Consider the following 15,961-nt stretch of genomic DNA (forward strand, 5'->3'; position numbering starts at 1 on the left):
TCACTAATGCACACAATCTTTGTTCCAGTGAGGAAATGACATTATGTGTATTTGTAATAAGAAAGAACAGCCACCCCCACAGAATGGGGAAGAGAATTAAAGGGGAAAATGGAAGGAGACTCGTGGGTTGAGATAAGAACAGCTTAATAACAATACTACAAAATTAAAATTAATAAGGATAAAATAATAATAATATATGAACATATATATATGTAACAATATATCCGAACAAGTGATGCACAGTGTAGTTGCTCACCACCTGGTGACCAACGCCTCTCCTGTCCTGGTAAACGATCCTGAAACAGATGAATTCCCACACCACAATCCTGGACAAGCGAGAAGCACAAAAACAGAGCAAGATAGAGAGAGCACTCCAGGAGTCCCAGTGTGAGAGCCCCCAGAAGAGCAAAGGCCCTTCTTCCCGGTCAGCCCCCCTCTATATACTGGGCATGACGTTGCATGATTCCATTAGCCAGTTTGTCCCTCAATCCTAAGTCTAAATTCAAATCATAAGGGGAGTTGTGGACCCTTTGTCCTGGCCATGCTTCCCCCAGCCTGTTGTGCTCCTGCCCACTGGCAAGAACATGGCAGCTGAAAAGTCCTTGAGATCTCAGTGCCAACTATAAACATCATTGCGCTGTCAGCATTCTTCTCATAGCAAATCCCAGTCTAAAAACACGGAGCTCTTCTAGCTGCTAGAAAGAAGAACTAACTCTGACCTAGCCAAAACCAGGACATGTGTCATCACAAAGTATGCTATAAATAATGTTCTATCCAAAGATAATCACACTAAATTGTGTTTTAATTAAGGTAAGTATCATGCCCGTGTTTAATGCAGTCATATATATTACAATTAATAAATGACTTTAATTTTCTTTCACGTTTATGCTGCTTTTAAAACAATATCATCTTACTTTTAACATGTTGGTATCTTGGAAGTCTTCTCATTCTTAGTGTAGTCTGAAATTTGTAGGCTAAACAGCTGTCTATCAAATCTTTAAATGTCATGACACTAAAATATAGGTAAAATTTGACTGTCATGTTCCTTTCCACTTTTTCCCCGTCGGTGCTGTACCTGGCATTGATGCCAGCTCACAGCTTTGAAACTCTCCTGTTTCTCTCTATGTAGTTAAATACTCTTCAAGCTCTTGATTGCTTAGCCATAGTGTAGCTAGGAGTTGCACGTCTATGCGCATCTATAATATTTAGAAAAGAAAAAATATGGGTATCTAAGTGCTGCCATACCTGAGCTGTACCGGTGCCTTTCTGCTCTCTCTCCCAGGCTGCATTCTTTAACTTCACTCAGTCCTTCCCAACTTTCTTCATCAGCTCCTCTGAGTGTTACTCATTTCTTTCCAAATACCCTCGCTGCCTCCTTGTTCACCTTTATAGCCCATCCTAAAGCTGTTGGTGGAAACTGCAGCTCTGCCAGTTGCCAGAATACAAACGCCTGCCCGCTTTGTGCGAGGACAGGAATGCTGGGCAAGCATCCGTGTGGAGTAATCATCATCAGGTGTCATCAAAGGTGCAGGAGACTTGAGTCTGGAAACCACACACCCATTGAGATCGCTGTGACCCAGGAACACTCAGTTTCGCTGATACACCAGAGCCTGTATATGTCTGTAACTTTAGGCATAGGGTTTGTTTCATCAATTTAAAAATGCCAGTATTTGTTGCATTGGGATTATAGTCCTGATTATGTTATGTATCCCGGTATGTTCTGTCTATGTTATTTAAGCTTAATATGTGTTTTATGGTAGGAACTGGATAAGCCTATATAGATTTTCAGTGTTTTAAAACAGAAGAAGAGAGAGGGAACTTTTTAAATAACTTACAGAATGGCTCCAAACATGAAAGTTTCTGGACTCAAGAAAGCTCTAAGGTGTATGCTTCCTCTTAAATGATGAAATGGGGCACAAACACACACCTGGAGCTGTAAGAGAGCCTCTCCCCAGGCCCAGCCAAGCAGCCTGCAGTTGCAGGAGCCGCTGTCTCGTATGGGAGGAGAATTTGATTCCTCCTCTGGTATAAGAGAGGGGGCTTCCCTCACTCCTCATGCTGTGAAGCAAACTGACTGTCAGTGTGGTCTGTACCTTATTTTTGTGGGGACCTGTTGCTCCTGACCCAGTGGTTTGTAGAAGGGCTTAGCAGGTATGGTTGGTTAATCATTTCCTTGGAGGGAGCAGCTCACTGCTCATACCTCACCCCTAGGAAAAGAGCAGAGACTCGTCCAGGGTTTCCAGAGGTGTGGACAGCCGAGTGCTGGGCAGTGGTCCAGAGCTGCGCCGTGCCAAGGCCCAGCAGCATGGCACACTGTTGCATTGGGCAATATGGACGTTCCTGTGATGGGGGAATGGCGTTGCTTCCTTTACTACAAGTAAGTGTGCAGACGCCAGACTTGCTGTTTATCTTGCTCTGCTTGCCAGTCTATTAATTTGTTCCTCCTTCTTTGCGCTGTTTGAAGATTGACAGTGTAAAAATGAGAAGCAATCTCAGTTGTAAATAGTGAAAGAGTTTAACGGTGAGAAAGTTACCCCCACTCCTGTGAGCTGGTGGGAGATGGTTGTGGCAGAATCAGGCTGAAGCTGGTGAAAGCTGTTGTTGTGGCACACCTTCCCAGATGCTTCAGTCTCTGGTGCTGTCACTGCTTGTGCCCTACACCCCATAAAAAGCTGGTAAACTGGATCAATGCAAGCTTTGGATTAGGCAGCTTATTGGATCCAGCGTGGCAAAGGGAAAGTGATGGAGCCAGAGCACAATGGCTCTCTAGGGCATTTGCAGTGTCACAGGGATCAGACTGTCACATCAGCTGCTTCTGTTGAGCCAACGTGAGGACAGTGGGAACACCAAATGTGCTGCAGGAGCGCTGCTGATGGGAGGACAGAGAGTGTGGGGTTGCACGGAGGCCACTTTGTAAGACGTGATGTTATCCCATGCACAGATCTGCTGAAATTAGGATCTAGAGTTGCTGACTGTGGCATAGAAAATTATAAAATTCTTCACTCAGTATATGATAAAAGGCAGCCTGTAATCTTGCTGTAAGGTTTGTGGCCAGTGCACTATGAAGTCATGAAGATTTCAAAATATATCTTGATGTTAGGAGCTCTGGAATTTTCTTTGTTTCCATGGCTTGAAAAGAACATAGTCCAGTGAGCTTCTTCGCACACCGCAAGAGCCATTTATTTGCTAGGATTTTTTTTTTTAGATAATGTTGAGATTCTGTTTCTGGAGTGATGAAAACAATTTCTGGCTTTGCTCTTGAGAACTGAATATTGTTTTTCAGTATCTGCTCGACTACTGTTAAGCCAATAACTGCATATGATAATAACTGTAGAAATTAATAGCTACATTTCCAGTAGTATATGTATAATATCATTTTAGAATGTCTTACAGCTTTCTGTCAGTATGTCTAATGTTCCTACTTGGGTGATTACTATTTTACCTTCAAATTAAAGTAAAACTAAGATACGATGAGAGTCATGATTTGTCATTCCAACTGGAATTAGTCATTGGTCATCAAGATGGTAATCATATTACCTGTTTCTAAAGAATTAACTTAATTCTACTAATATGTATGAATAGTTTCCAACTCTACCAAACTCTTCAACAATTTCTGGAACATTTTTTGGGTTGCTTTCATCTTACTGAACTTCAAGCACTCTGGTAGTCAGGCGTCTAGTCTAGCGTGATCATCTAGGCTGCTGCTGTTCAGCATTGAAGGGTATGTCACCAGAAGATGCCCGCTCTGCTTATCTCAGAGCTCCATTGTATGAGGGATGAGATTACTGTTGGGATGTCCATCGCTCCCCACTGGCTCTGGGTCTGGGAAAGTTTGGGGAGACATGTAAATCTGGCACCTTAGCCAAATCAGTTCCTGTAGTTCCATGTTGGTGGGAGAAGTTGCTTTGTCCCAGATTCAGCAGTGGTTCCCTTGGGTCAGGACAGCTAATGGAAAGGCTGTCGTGATCCCATGGCATTGGTGAGCTGTTTTCTGTGGTATGTGGCTCAGGCACAGGAATAAAACAGAATAAATTTACCTTAGAAAAGCCACTCAGAAGGCAGTACTGGGCAGGGGTAGGGGGTCTCGCTGGCGGTGTGGGCATGGAGTGAGGTCCAGTTTCACGGCTGCAGCTCTGCTGCCAGTCCCCTGGGGAGTTAAGCCTCAAGATTTACCCACTGAGTAGGCATGATGTCTGAGCCTGTGGCACCGATTTGGTATTTTCGGTTGCCTCAAACCGTTCTACTTTCTTGCCTTTACGTTTGGCACCACCCCTGCTAAGCAACTCAAGCTTGGGGCCCCTCCGGAGCCACAGGACCGGGCTAAACTCGTTCCCCGCGCTCGCTCCCCTTTCCCCGCCGGCTTCGGGCACCGGGCGGCACGGCGGCTCCGCCGTCACAGGCACCTGGGCTCACACGGCCGGACCCTGGACACGCGTGCCCGGCTGCGGAGCCCGGCAGCAGCCCCCGGGTGGAATTTGCCGGTGCGGCGGGGGCGATGCGCGGGCTGCGGGGGCGGGGGGACAGCGGCGGCGCCCGCCCCCTCCGTCCCGCCCGGCCCCGCCCGGCCGCGGCCGCGGAGCGGGGTGGGGGGACGGGACCGGAGCCGACGAGGCGTGATCGCCCGAGGCCCCTCCTGCCTGCCGGGGAAGCCTTAAAACAGCCCGGCGAGGCGCGGAGCCCCGCACTCGGAAGCCCCGACCCACGGGCAGAAGCGCCTCGCTGAGCCGAGAGCCGCTCCGCTGCAGCCGCCGCCGTGAGTGCCGCGACGGGGCGGGCATGGGGACGGGGACGGGGACGGAGACGGAGACGGGAACGGAGTGGGAGGCGCGGGGCGGCCCGGGCCGGTGTGGGGCGTGCTGGGGCGGCCGCGCTGTTCTCGCCGTCGGGGCAGGTGCTGACGGCGGCTGTCCTCCATCCCACCCCGCCGTGCAGATGCAGGGCACCGTGAGGCTGTGGGTGTCGGTGCTGACTTTCACCCTGTCGCTGCTGGTCTGCCTGGGGACGCTGGCAGAGGCGTACCCTTCCAAACCGGACAGCCCCGGCGAGGACGCCCCCGCAGAGGACATGGCCAGATACTACTCGGCGCTGAGGCACTACATCAACCTCATCACCAGGCAGAGGTAGGCAGAGTGGCCCGGCCAGCATCCCCCTTTCCCACTCTCCCTGCCTTTTTCCTTGGCGAGGCTCAGGGGAGGAAAGTGGGGTGCCCCCTCACACCTGCATATCTCACCCTGCTTCCTCCACCGACACGGAGAAAAGATGTGGTGCACAGAGTCCCCTTAGAGAATAACAGCTACGTACCCCTGAGTCATCTCTGGGTCCGGAGCTGAATTTCCACCACCCAAGCTGGCAGAAGGGGCAGGGGTGTCGACGGTGCCTCTGCTCTCTCGGCCCTTTCTAGCCCTGGCACAGGCGAGCTGGCAGGCAGGAGCGTGAAGCGCAGGGCAGCGTGCATGGGGAGAGCCCCCAAAAGGGAGAGAAAACATAACTAATGTGGGAGCTGGAGAGAGTTAGGTAGGGCAGTAGGAGCGCTTTTCCCACTTCCGTCACTGCTACCAACTCTTATGTAGATTTTGATGAGAAAAAGTGCCCCTCTAGCCTTGCTGAGGAGTTGTAGTAGTCCAGAGGCTTTGTGGTTTGCCAGCTACTTCATGCAGCTGTGAGTGCCAAATACCCCACTAGTCCTAACAAAAACTCTCTCAAGACCACAAGCAAGAAGCCAAGGCCAAGCTGAAAGAGAAAAGAGCATGACCTGAACCTGTGTGGCTCTAAACTGGCTTTCTGGGGATGACTGTACTTGTTAAAGTAGGAGTAAAGACTCAGTCTGAAAAAAAGTGCACATTATTTAAAAAACTCATTTTCTTTGGGAGCATCTGTCCAGTTTAGACTGTGTGATTAATAGAAGTTTCCCTTGAGGTCCCTGAACAGTGTGTGACCCAGAAGAGCTTTGACATATTTATCTGTTTCTTTAATATCAAAACCAGATGAGAGGTCTAAAATTAGGCTTTCATTTGTCCCTCTAGAAGTCTGAAGAATTAAATTAGAAGAGAGGCTATCGTGTAACTGAGAGCTTTTCCAGCAAACCCATAACATTGTCTGCCAGTGCACTAATAGCATAACACAGATGAAGAGGCTGATAGAAATACTGTTCTCCAGTCCTGGACTTTTAAAGCAATATTCACAACTCCTTCATGTGTATGGTATGCTTCTGTGTGACAGGCTGTACTTGGATAACTTTTTGTCTAGATTGCTGCTAAAATAATCTGATCTTCGAGTTCTGCCCCTGCTGCCCTTTTCCCTTGTATGCGGTGGGATCTTAAGGCTGGTCTCTCATCTCTTCTTGTTTCTTTCGTCTCAGACTTCAAAGGTGGTTCCTTTCCAAAACCAGGTCATATTTAAAAACAGATAAACAAAAAACCCCAAACTAACCCAACTAACCCTCTCTTCTGTAGTCAGCGTCCACTTCTGATGTATGCCTTGTGTGCTTGCTTTAATGTTGACCGTGTAGCTTTTTCTCCCTAATATCTGGAGTGCAAGTACACAACTCAGAGACCGAGACTGTTTTCATTCTTCTATGTGGGTTTAATTCTGAAATGAACCAAAACTGATGAACCGATTGCTGATGATGGATGAAACAATGCAGAATTTCAATTTTGTTCTTCAGGTTTCACCTAGACACCCCTCTCCCTCCTTCATATTTAATGGGAACAGAATTGACCTGGAAGTACAAGGAAGCTGGCAGAAAAAAAACCCACCACAATGGCAACTCCGTGATACACATTTTAAAGTTTACTACATAGGTTAACAAAAAAAAAAAAAGTGTACTGTTTCCACTGTGTGGTGAATTAACAGTGCAGAAATAAAGTAATTGCTGCCTCCATTTGGAAAGCTTAACTGAGCTTCTGGAGGTTCCTTGTTTTGGCAGTGACACGGTCACTTGAAAAATATATCAATAACTTTTTTGAATCATTTTAGACCAGTCTAAGAATTTGAATCATTTGGTCTGTTTCAACAGATGTGCTTGAAGCTTTCTCTCTTCTTATAGCTTTCTGCCTCTGCCTTTTTGTGCTTGGTGCTGCTTGGGAGCCCTGTAACAGGGGGCAAATGAGGGGTCCAGAGGCTCACCTCGTGCCTCCTGAGGTTGTGTGAGCAAACTGTGCTCAGCCGCTTGCCTGACCTGGTGCCTGCAGCCTGGTCACTGTGCAACTGGTGAGATGGAGCAGTAAGCGCACGTTGGGAAAGGATAAGGAGCTTAATGCTTTTTTATCTTCAGGTTCATCTGTCCAGTCTTGTTTGATGTTTTTGTGATTATGAATAACCTTCTGGCTCGTCTTCCTGGCTTCTGCTTCTGGCCTAACCAAAGCATTTGAGTGTCATTCCCCTACTGTGACCCACAGGGTCTTCACCCCAGCTCCCATGAAGCTTCCTCCTTCCAGACAATCTTTCTCTTCCTGCCTTTAGACCTTGTCTGTGTGGCTGCTTTGCTTCCTCTCTCCTTTGAGATCCTTCTTCTTTGGATCCATCTCACTTAGCTTTAGACATGTGTACCCTTCAGCTTTATACCCCTTTGAGGTTAGCTGAGGGTAACAGATACTTGTAGGGTGCAAGTCACCAGGCCTGTTTCAGACTTCTTGTTTCAGATGACATCCCGTGTTCCTTAGGTGCCAGGTTCTTATGATTTAAAAGAGGACCTAAGGTGATGAGCACAGATGTAGACTCCTACCCCGCAGATGTCTGTGTATCTTTGGATTAGTCCCACCTCTATCCTCAAAACTGTCCTGTCGTCCTTGCCTCATACCCCTCTACTGCTCTGTTCAGGGAGCTTTTTTCAGAGCCTATCTTTCCTTGAATCACTCCTTCTTCTGCTCCTTGGTACTACCTGTAGCTACCTGTGATCCCTCTTGACAACAGGCCCTCTTCCTTTTGTTCCTTATAGCTTGTTCTTGCATTGTACAAGGGCATGTAGTGATAGGACAACAGGCAATGGCTTTAAACTGAAAGAGAGTAGATTGAGATTAGAGATAAGGAAGAAATTCTTCACTCTGAAGGTGTTGAGGTACTGGAACAGGTTGCTCAGAGAAATTGTGGATGCCTCATCCCTGGAGGTGTTCAAGGCCAGGTTGGATGAGGCTTTGAGCAACCTGACCTAGTGGAGGGTGTCCCTGCCCATGGCAGGGGGGTTGTAACTAGATGATCTTTACAGTCGCTTCCAACCCAAACCATTCTATGATTCTGTCATCTGTGGCTCTTCTGTGCTGTAGCAAAACAGTAAGGCCGTTCCTGCTGGAAATGGCTTAAACTATAGGCCGAGCAGAGAATATGGAAGTGTGTCTGACTTAGGCAGCACTGATGCTTCCGCTTCATGTCAATACCCTTTAATGAGGAAGGGAGCAGATTTTGAGAGCTTGAGTGTTTTTGGCAGTTTTCTGAATCAGTCCCACAAGATGCTTCTGAAATCTTTCAGCTCCTGTTGCCGGCCTTAGACATCAATGAGATTTGACTCCCAAGACTCAGGTTTTCAAAGTTTTGAGATTTCACTGAGTCTGTGTCCTAGTTTTAGCTGGGACAGAGTTTTTTTTTAACAGCTAGAAGAGCTCCGTGTTTTGGTTTTACTCAGAGGCTCACTCTGAGAAGAACGCTGATAGCAAGCTGCCAAGGACTTTTCAGTGTGCCGGAGTGCAAAAACACGGCAGGATAAGGGGGGAGCATAGTTGGGACAAGGGGGACATGATTCCCCTTGTGATTTGTGTGGAACTTAAGACTGAGGGCCAAACTGGCCAATTAGTATTCCATATCATGCAGCGTCATGCCCAGTATAAAAGCGAGGGGCAGCCGGACAGAAGGGCTTTTGCGCTTTTGCTCTTTTGCACTTTTGCTCTTTTGCGTTTGCTGTGCTGTTGCTCTGCTGTTTTTTTTCTTTCTTTTCTCTCTCTCCTTCTCTGCCCCTCTCTATTTCGGGGCCTCGCGTTCGTCCGGGATTTGCAGTTTTCGGGACGAGATGGGCTTCGCATACGAGGGGGTGGTGAGCATCTATACTGTATTAAATCATCTGTATTAAATCGTTCTTATCTCAACCCACGGGTTTCCCGTTTATCCCTTAATTCTCTCCCTCATTCTTGGGGGTGGGGGAGGGGGAGTGACCGGCTGTGTGTGTGGGGGGGAGGAAGTTTTCAACATAACCCACGACAGTCTGAGATACTATGTTCCCTAATCAAAATAAGTATGCTTACTCTTCAATCCCTTTGACTTCAGCCGGAGTTGTGGGTTATCAGCATGCCTGAAAAAAGGCCCTGATGTCTCAAGCTGAGTATAAAACCTGACCAGGTATTTTCACAAAGTTTGGAGCCTTATTCTTTTAAAACAATGATGATATTTGATAAAAGTGTTTCCCAAAAAGCAAAGAAAGGCCTGGCTTTCTGTGTTCATGTTATGTCAGAGCTGGGCAGGGTACACAGGGAGCAAGCACGAAGCAACTGATGCAAAGATCTCCCAAGGCATTTGCTTCAGTAAGAAGAGATTGACTTTGTCCATGACCTCTTTTTATTAGGGCTGTAGCATGATTGTTTCTCAGTGGCAAAATTATGGGGCAGACAGGAGGCTCAGGCATCTGACATAGGAAAAGCGTCTGCTTCTTGGCCAACCCAGTTGGTCACAGTTGGTGACTGCCTCATGTGCAGCTTTGCTGTGTGAGGACACAGTGGGTCCCTCCAGCACAGGTAGCAGCAGTGGTCTAACCAAGGCACTGAAGGGACTCATGTGAAAGGTATCACCCCAACACAGTCGTCATCATGATTTGACCGAATCTCTGTGCTCTGGAGGGTTGCTACCATTTCTTACTCAGACAAAACTTTCTGGGAGATTAGTGAGAGTTTTGCCCAAGTGTGAGCTGTTGAAGCAAGCTGTTGATTTGTGAAATTGAATTCTTTAAAACAACGGCAAATCAGATTCCCCCTCAGTTGAAGCCCGTGTCACATCCATATTAACCAGAGTAGGGAACTAGAAAGAAAGAAATCCCTTTGTGGTGACAAAGTGCAAGGTATTTGATTCAGCATCATGCTTGATTGCGTTATTGTAATAGCATTTTATTGCATCTGGCTGCTTCTTGTCAGATACTGGCTTTCAGTCAGCTTAGATCAAGAAATTTACTTTAAAATTCTGAAACTGATGCTTTGTCTTTCTGGAGCACAGGTGCTATACTGAAATGAATAAGGCAATGTAAAAATACAAAGAGTTGAGTAAAATGGTTGAGAAGTGAGATATGTTTCCACTTTTCAGTAAGTCATGCCATCAACAGGTAAAACTGCTAACTTTTTAAATACCGTTTGGGAAGGGATTTTTTTTCTAAAATTTACATCAAGCCCCTGGAGAAACATCTTGATAAGAATGGATAAGATCTAAGTCCTTAATTACACCTTTGATTTCTCTGGAATCAGAATTTCACTCAAGCAGCATTCACAAAGCTGTTATCTGTTAATGTACTTTGTGATTCAGACTAATTACATACACAAGTTACAAACCATGATCTTAATTCTTTCCAACCAAAGGAGCGTTTGCTTATAGTTATCGCTCTTAGGCTGGTGAATCCTTATAGCGATGAAATGTCTGTCCAGCTGGCTGCTCATTGTTGCTTATGTTTTCTCAGGAAGAGTGCAAATTCCTTCCCAAGAACCAGGAATTGTGATATTGTTACTGGTTAAGCAATGTATAGTATCCAGGATTTGAAAAAAAGAAAAAAAAAACCTAAGAGAAAGATAACCACTGTGTAAGTATAGGATAAAGGTAGCCGGTGATATCCCATTTCATCAAGGAAGAACTCTGAATGAGAAAGTTTTCTCTCCTGTAGCCACATGGTTCAAGAATGATAATCATCACTCAGTTTTTACGACCTAATGTGCTGTGTGCCATGTGTTGGGCAGCCCCAAATGTACTAGCTGTCTTAAAAAATCTTGGCCAATTCCTTGGCTAGTATAGCATACTGAGTTTAGTTTTCTATTAACTTAATACAGAAATTTGACTCCTCATTTACATAATTTATGATGAAGGATACAATAGCATCTAAACCAATGAGAAAGTTATTGAGACAATGGAACTGGGTTTGTAGGCAAGAATGACATGCTTGACGGTCACATCATGCACAGCTTCCTCGCCCTTCCTCCATGCTCACAGCAGTAAGGTGCAAGATCCTAGAGTATCCAGGAAAAGCCATCAAATTGAGAAATATTCAGAGTTTCTCAATACTATCATGTAACATGATTATGGAAAAAATGTATTGAAAGAAATACTGAAGAATGAACATTTTCTCATGTGACTGAGTCAGGTTAATTTAAAATGCTTGCTGGAAAGTTGTTTTTATGTCTGCTCTATTCAGCCTTTCTGAAAAGATTTGTTTAATGGTTCTATGCTTAGTCTTCGTTTTTTAAAAACTGACATATATAAAAACATACTTTTTTTCTCTTTCCTTAGATATGGAAAGAGATCAAGTCCAGAGACACTGATCTCAGACCTCTTGTTGAGGGAAAGCACAGAAAATATTCCTAGATCCAGGTATGTCTGAAGAAGTTTTGTGGTGGCTTTCACTTCTCATTTAGATTTAACAGTTTCATTTGTTATCAATAAATGTGTTTCATGGAGAGAAATCATATGCCACCAACAGCCAGATAAACATATCCTTATAACACGTTTTTAATTCCTGTTTTTATTAAGAGCTAGCACCATCTACAAATGCAAGAAATGCCTTACCAGATATAATACAGTCCGATGTCCTTGTTTACTGATTTTGGGAGCCGGCCATAGCTGCTGTTTGAAGTAAGGGAAGCATTCCCACAACGCTTGCCCCTTACTGTGCTTTATTACATAGAATTGTATGCTGATGCCTGATGATGATTCATGTACATATTGGAGCCCCAAAGATGGCATATTTCTACTCGTTTGCTACTGAAACAGGTTTAAATTTTTCCTCTAAAAATGTATGAGTAGTAAATATGCACATACATTAACTTATACACAAATGCACGGCTATGGCTGGTCTTTAAAATACAGTATTTCACATCGGGTTTGTACCTAATATTTTCCAAAGGGAAGAAAGGGCTTTATATTTACATATGTACTTGGTTTAAAATAACAGTGGTGTTTCAAGCAACAGTGGGATTTCAAATGTACATATGGTATTTATCTAATTAGGTAATGACACTTCAGCTATAATGTGAAGTACTGTAGTAGTGACTACAATTTACACAGCTAAAAGTGAGTATGTTGAAAAAGTAGCATAAAGGGTTTTCTCTCATGAAACAGAACATCGGTTTTAGTTTTGCTTACAATCAGGCGGGAGCGATCTCAGTGTAAGTCTTTACTGATAGCCTGAAGTTTGCTGATAATACTTCTACTGCAGAAATAAATATTTTATGCAGTAGTCATCTCAGGAGTCTACAAGCAAATGCTGTGCACTTTCATCAGCTGTGCAGAGGCTCAATTAGGCTAGTTAAGTACTTAAGCATGATAGTCTGTAGCACTGAACTTAGGACCCGATCTTGTGACTGAAAGGTGACCAAAATTTCTACTGCCATCAAGGGAGGTTGTCCATGAGACTCACAGTTCTGCGCATAGGGAGACCATTAACTTATGGTTTGATGACTAACCGCAGCTGTGGGGATGCAGTTTTCTCTGCAGATGCTTATGTAAAAAACTGCGTGAAGTGCAGTGAAATGTATTAGACTATTTTGTGTTTGGTAATGGCAAGGCGGAGCCCTCACATAATGGGAAATTTCCGCTTCCATGAATTTGAGGCAACACACAGGGTAGTACAAAGTCTAATACTCTCTGTAATTTTCACCTCTTCATAACAAAACTTTATGGTTATTATTATTGTTTCAATAATGCTATTTATAACACACCAGGGAGCAAAAACTCATGAGCAAAATAACAAACTAGTCTGCATTTAAGATCAAGACTTGATGAGAAACAGATTTTTATTTCATACCCCCTGTAACAGTACTTTACACTGAGTATGGTATTTGTCATTCATCGATGACAATTATGTGAGTACTGGGAGCAATGATGCCTAGTTTGCTATGGATATGTTTTCTAGGATAAAACTCTGTATGGATTCTGTACTCCACTCCAGCTTTTTCCTCTATGTGGATGACATAATTAAATCTTCTTTCTACCCAGTCCTATGTTTCATGGCACATCAAGAAGTTAATGTCTCTGAGACATCTGTACCTCTCTCTGACTTGGTTGAGATTGTCCAGAGGGTTTGAAATCCGAGGGCTAAGTTAGGGGAGCCACACAGGGGTGGGCAGCTGGACACACAGCAAATGTGCCCAGGCACAGCATGGCTGCCTAAGTCTTCGTCCTGGAGGAAGCCAGACTAAATGAATTAAAGGCAGGCTGGTATTATTCTGAACTTTAATGAAGTGTGTGTTTTGGAAATAGTTACATACGCAGCCAGTTATGGAGCAGATGTAATTTGCACTCAGTGAATCAGTGAGAGAGACATACTCTTCTCAGGAAGTTGTCAGGAGCAAACTTTGTAACTAAACATTGAGGTATTAATAAACAGCTTAACTGTATTCAGCTTGGCTGGCCTGGTTTGACATTTCACTTTTGCTGACTAATACGTGCCTCAAAGTATTTTGCAGTCTAGGTGTACGCCTGACCAGTTAAACAAAGTTTAGAGAGATTCTTCTAGAAACCACTTAAAATATAGGAACTTAAGGAATGAGAAAAGGAGGCACCTTAACCTGAGTACAAATAAGTTCTTGTGACAAAAACATGTGATGTGTTGTGTTTCTGATCTTGTTGAGCCTGTGGAGTCATGAGAAAACCTTTAAAACTGAAAGCCAGGATGTGTCTCCCCTACTAGTGCCCCTTTAAAAGTTAGGTATCTAGTGTGAAGTAGTTGTCTAGGCTGCCTTTGTAGTCAGTCGGAGGGATGGGTGCCTCCAAAATGAGCCTTCCATCTGAAAACAGGCAGGATCAATTGCCCTCTCAAGATGTCAGTGTGTCCCCAGTGACTGTGAAGGAAGACTAGATGCCCAGCTTTTAAATGGCAAAAATTCTGGCAAATGCATTTCCTCTGGTCTCCCTCCATGGTCTCCCACTTATTGACTTACTCGCTGTGCAGACACAACAGCTATTTGCAAGCAGAGGACCTCTAGATCAAATCCTGCTCTCAACACCCCTTTCAAGACGTATTTCAAATGTTTGATACTGAGCAGTGGAATACAACAATAATAATTTAGGATGGTGGCCGTGAACTTCAGTTTTGTTAGAAGGTGCTAACAGCATGACACAAGTTTTTATAGTTGTGCGTTTTTTGTTTTGTTTTGTTTTTCTCAGTGAATTCTCTCTGGAAACTGTTTACTCCTGAGTAAGAGTGAAAAATATCTCTAGTTGTATTTCAGTGTATCATAATTTTCTACCTGAATTTCATTAAGTGCTACTTCATGACATAAAGCAGCTTTGCAGTTAGTCTCAGTGGTGTAAAAACATGCCATTTGGGCAACAGTATGGAGGGGCAAGTTCTGGTACCAAAGCCTAGACATTTGGCCAACCAGGATGTCTCTGCTTCAATGGGAGTTCCATATACAACCTTCAACTGCAAATGTATTCCTCATTGCTGCTGTTATTAAAATGAAAATTTTAGGTAGTTTTAACTTGGGATTTTTCAGAAGGGGCTTTAAAATGTGTTGAACATTTTTTTTTTAATTCATAATATGTATTGCAGGTTTGAAGACCCTTCGATGTGGTGATGGGATTTTCAGCGCACGGTCCGAACTTTTCGTAGTTTTCAGCTCACGCCTCTGAAGCAAATCATAGTGTCATTCTCAGTGCATGCAGCCATTGTACTGAATTCTGTAGAGTTTTTCCTTCATCATATTTGTATATACCTTTATTTAAATAAATTATTTGTGCATTCCAAACATACTAAATGAAAACAAGCAACCTTGTCATTGATATAGCGAAGAGTTGTTTTAAACTATTAAAAATTATTTATAACCTCCCTGCATTCTAAAGTGGTATGGACAATGATAGTGTCACAGTTATTACAGTAATTAGTGTGTAAAGTAAGATAAAGACATTGTTTATTGTAGCCTCAGACTCAGCTCAGCTGCTTGATTTATACAAAACTGTTTAAAATAATTTATCACATTCTACATAATTTAGGAAAATAGTGTTCTGGGAGGCAATTTTTCAGAATCATCATGCTAAAAACTTACTTAGTACTTACATTGACAAATGTATTAAAATGAATAGCGTTTTCAAAATCCAAAGGAATAAGTCACTGCTGAATTCTGCTAACTCCTCAAAACTGATTTGAAGCTTGGATATAAGCCTGAATTAATAATTTTAAATGAAATGGATATGTCTCTGTTTTGGCATTATCCAAAAGCAGCAGAAAACAGTATCTAAAGTAACTCATAAACCAGGACAATTCTGCAGCTATTTGTGCCAGAAAGGAGACGTCTAACATTGCCTAAGGCATTGTAAAGGAGCACACTGATAAATCACAACCATTTGGGTACCTGCACTCTGAGCTTTTCTCATTTGGAGTCATTCATGGTTTCTGTTTCCACCACGAGAAGGTACCTAGAACAGGGAAAAGGGGAATTTTAATTAATTAAATTAAATTTAATTTAATTTTCTTTTTTTTTTTTCTTAATTTCATCACTAACCTAGTGAAGGACTTACTTAGACGCAGGGACTTCTGAAGGAACCCTCAACATTTTTATTCAAAGTAACTTAATATAATGTCTCCACGTTACCCTTGTTCTTAAGTGGTTTTAATTCACAGATATGTATCTTGCAGTATGATCAGGACCCACACTGGGCATAACACAAATGCTGATCCTTGATTCCTAATACTTAGGCACAAATTCTTCTATTTATTCTATTTAGACACTGTGACTAAACACTGCCTAATAAAGCACATTAAAAGTTCCAAATCAGAAAAGAATTAGCA

General features: G+C 43.6%; 1 protein-coding gene across 1 annotated transcript; it reads left to right on the top strand.

The window, feature by feature from the left end:
- The first annotated feature begins 4,932 nt into the window (after window positions 1-4,932).
- NPY (neuropeptide Y) lies at window positions 4,933-14,750 on the top strand. Its single transcript, XM_009980473.2, has 3 exons — window positions 4,933-5,120; window positions 11,464-11,544; window positions 14,726-14,750. The coding sequence occupies exons 1-3, from the start codon at window positions 4,933-4,935 to the stop codon at window positions 14,748-14,750; spliced, it is 294 nt and encodes a 97-aa protein (XP_009978775.1).
- The last annotated feature ends 1,211 nt before the right edge of the window (window positions 14,751-15,961 follow it).

Source organism: Tauraco erythrolophus, chromosome 7 (genome assembly GCF_009769465.1).
Source record: "Tauraco erythrolophus isolate bTauEry1 chromosome 7, bTauEry1.pri, whole genome shotgun sequence".
Lineage (NCBI taxonomy): Eukaryota > Metazoa > Chordata > Aves > Musophagiformes > Musophagidae > Tauraco > Tauraco erythrolophus.

Coding starts and splice junctions, on each gene's coding strand:
- NPY (XM_009980473.2), top strand. CDS start 4,933: ATGCAGGGCACCGTGAGGCTGTGGGTGTCGGTGCTGACTTTCACCCTG. Junction 5,121..11,463: donor AACCTCATCACCAGGCAGAG/GTAGGCAGAGTG, acceptor CTCTTTCCTTAG/ATATGGAAAGAGATCAAGTC. Junction 11,545..14,725: donor GAAAATATTCCTAGATCCAG/GTATGTCTGAAG, acceptor TATGTATTGCAG/GTTTGAAGACCCTTCGATGT.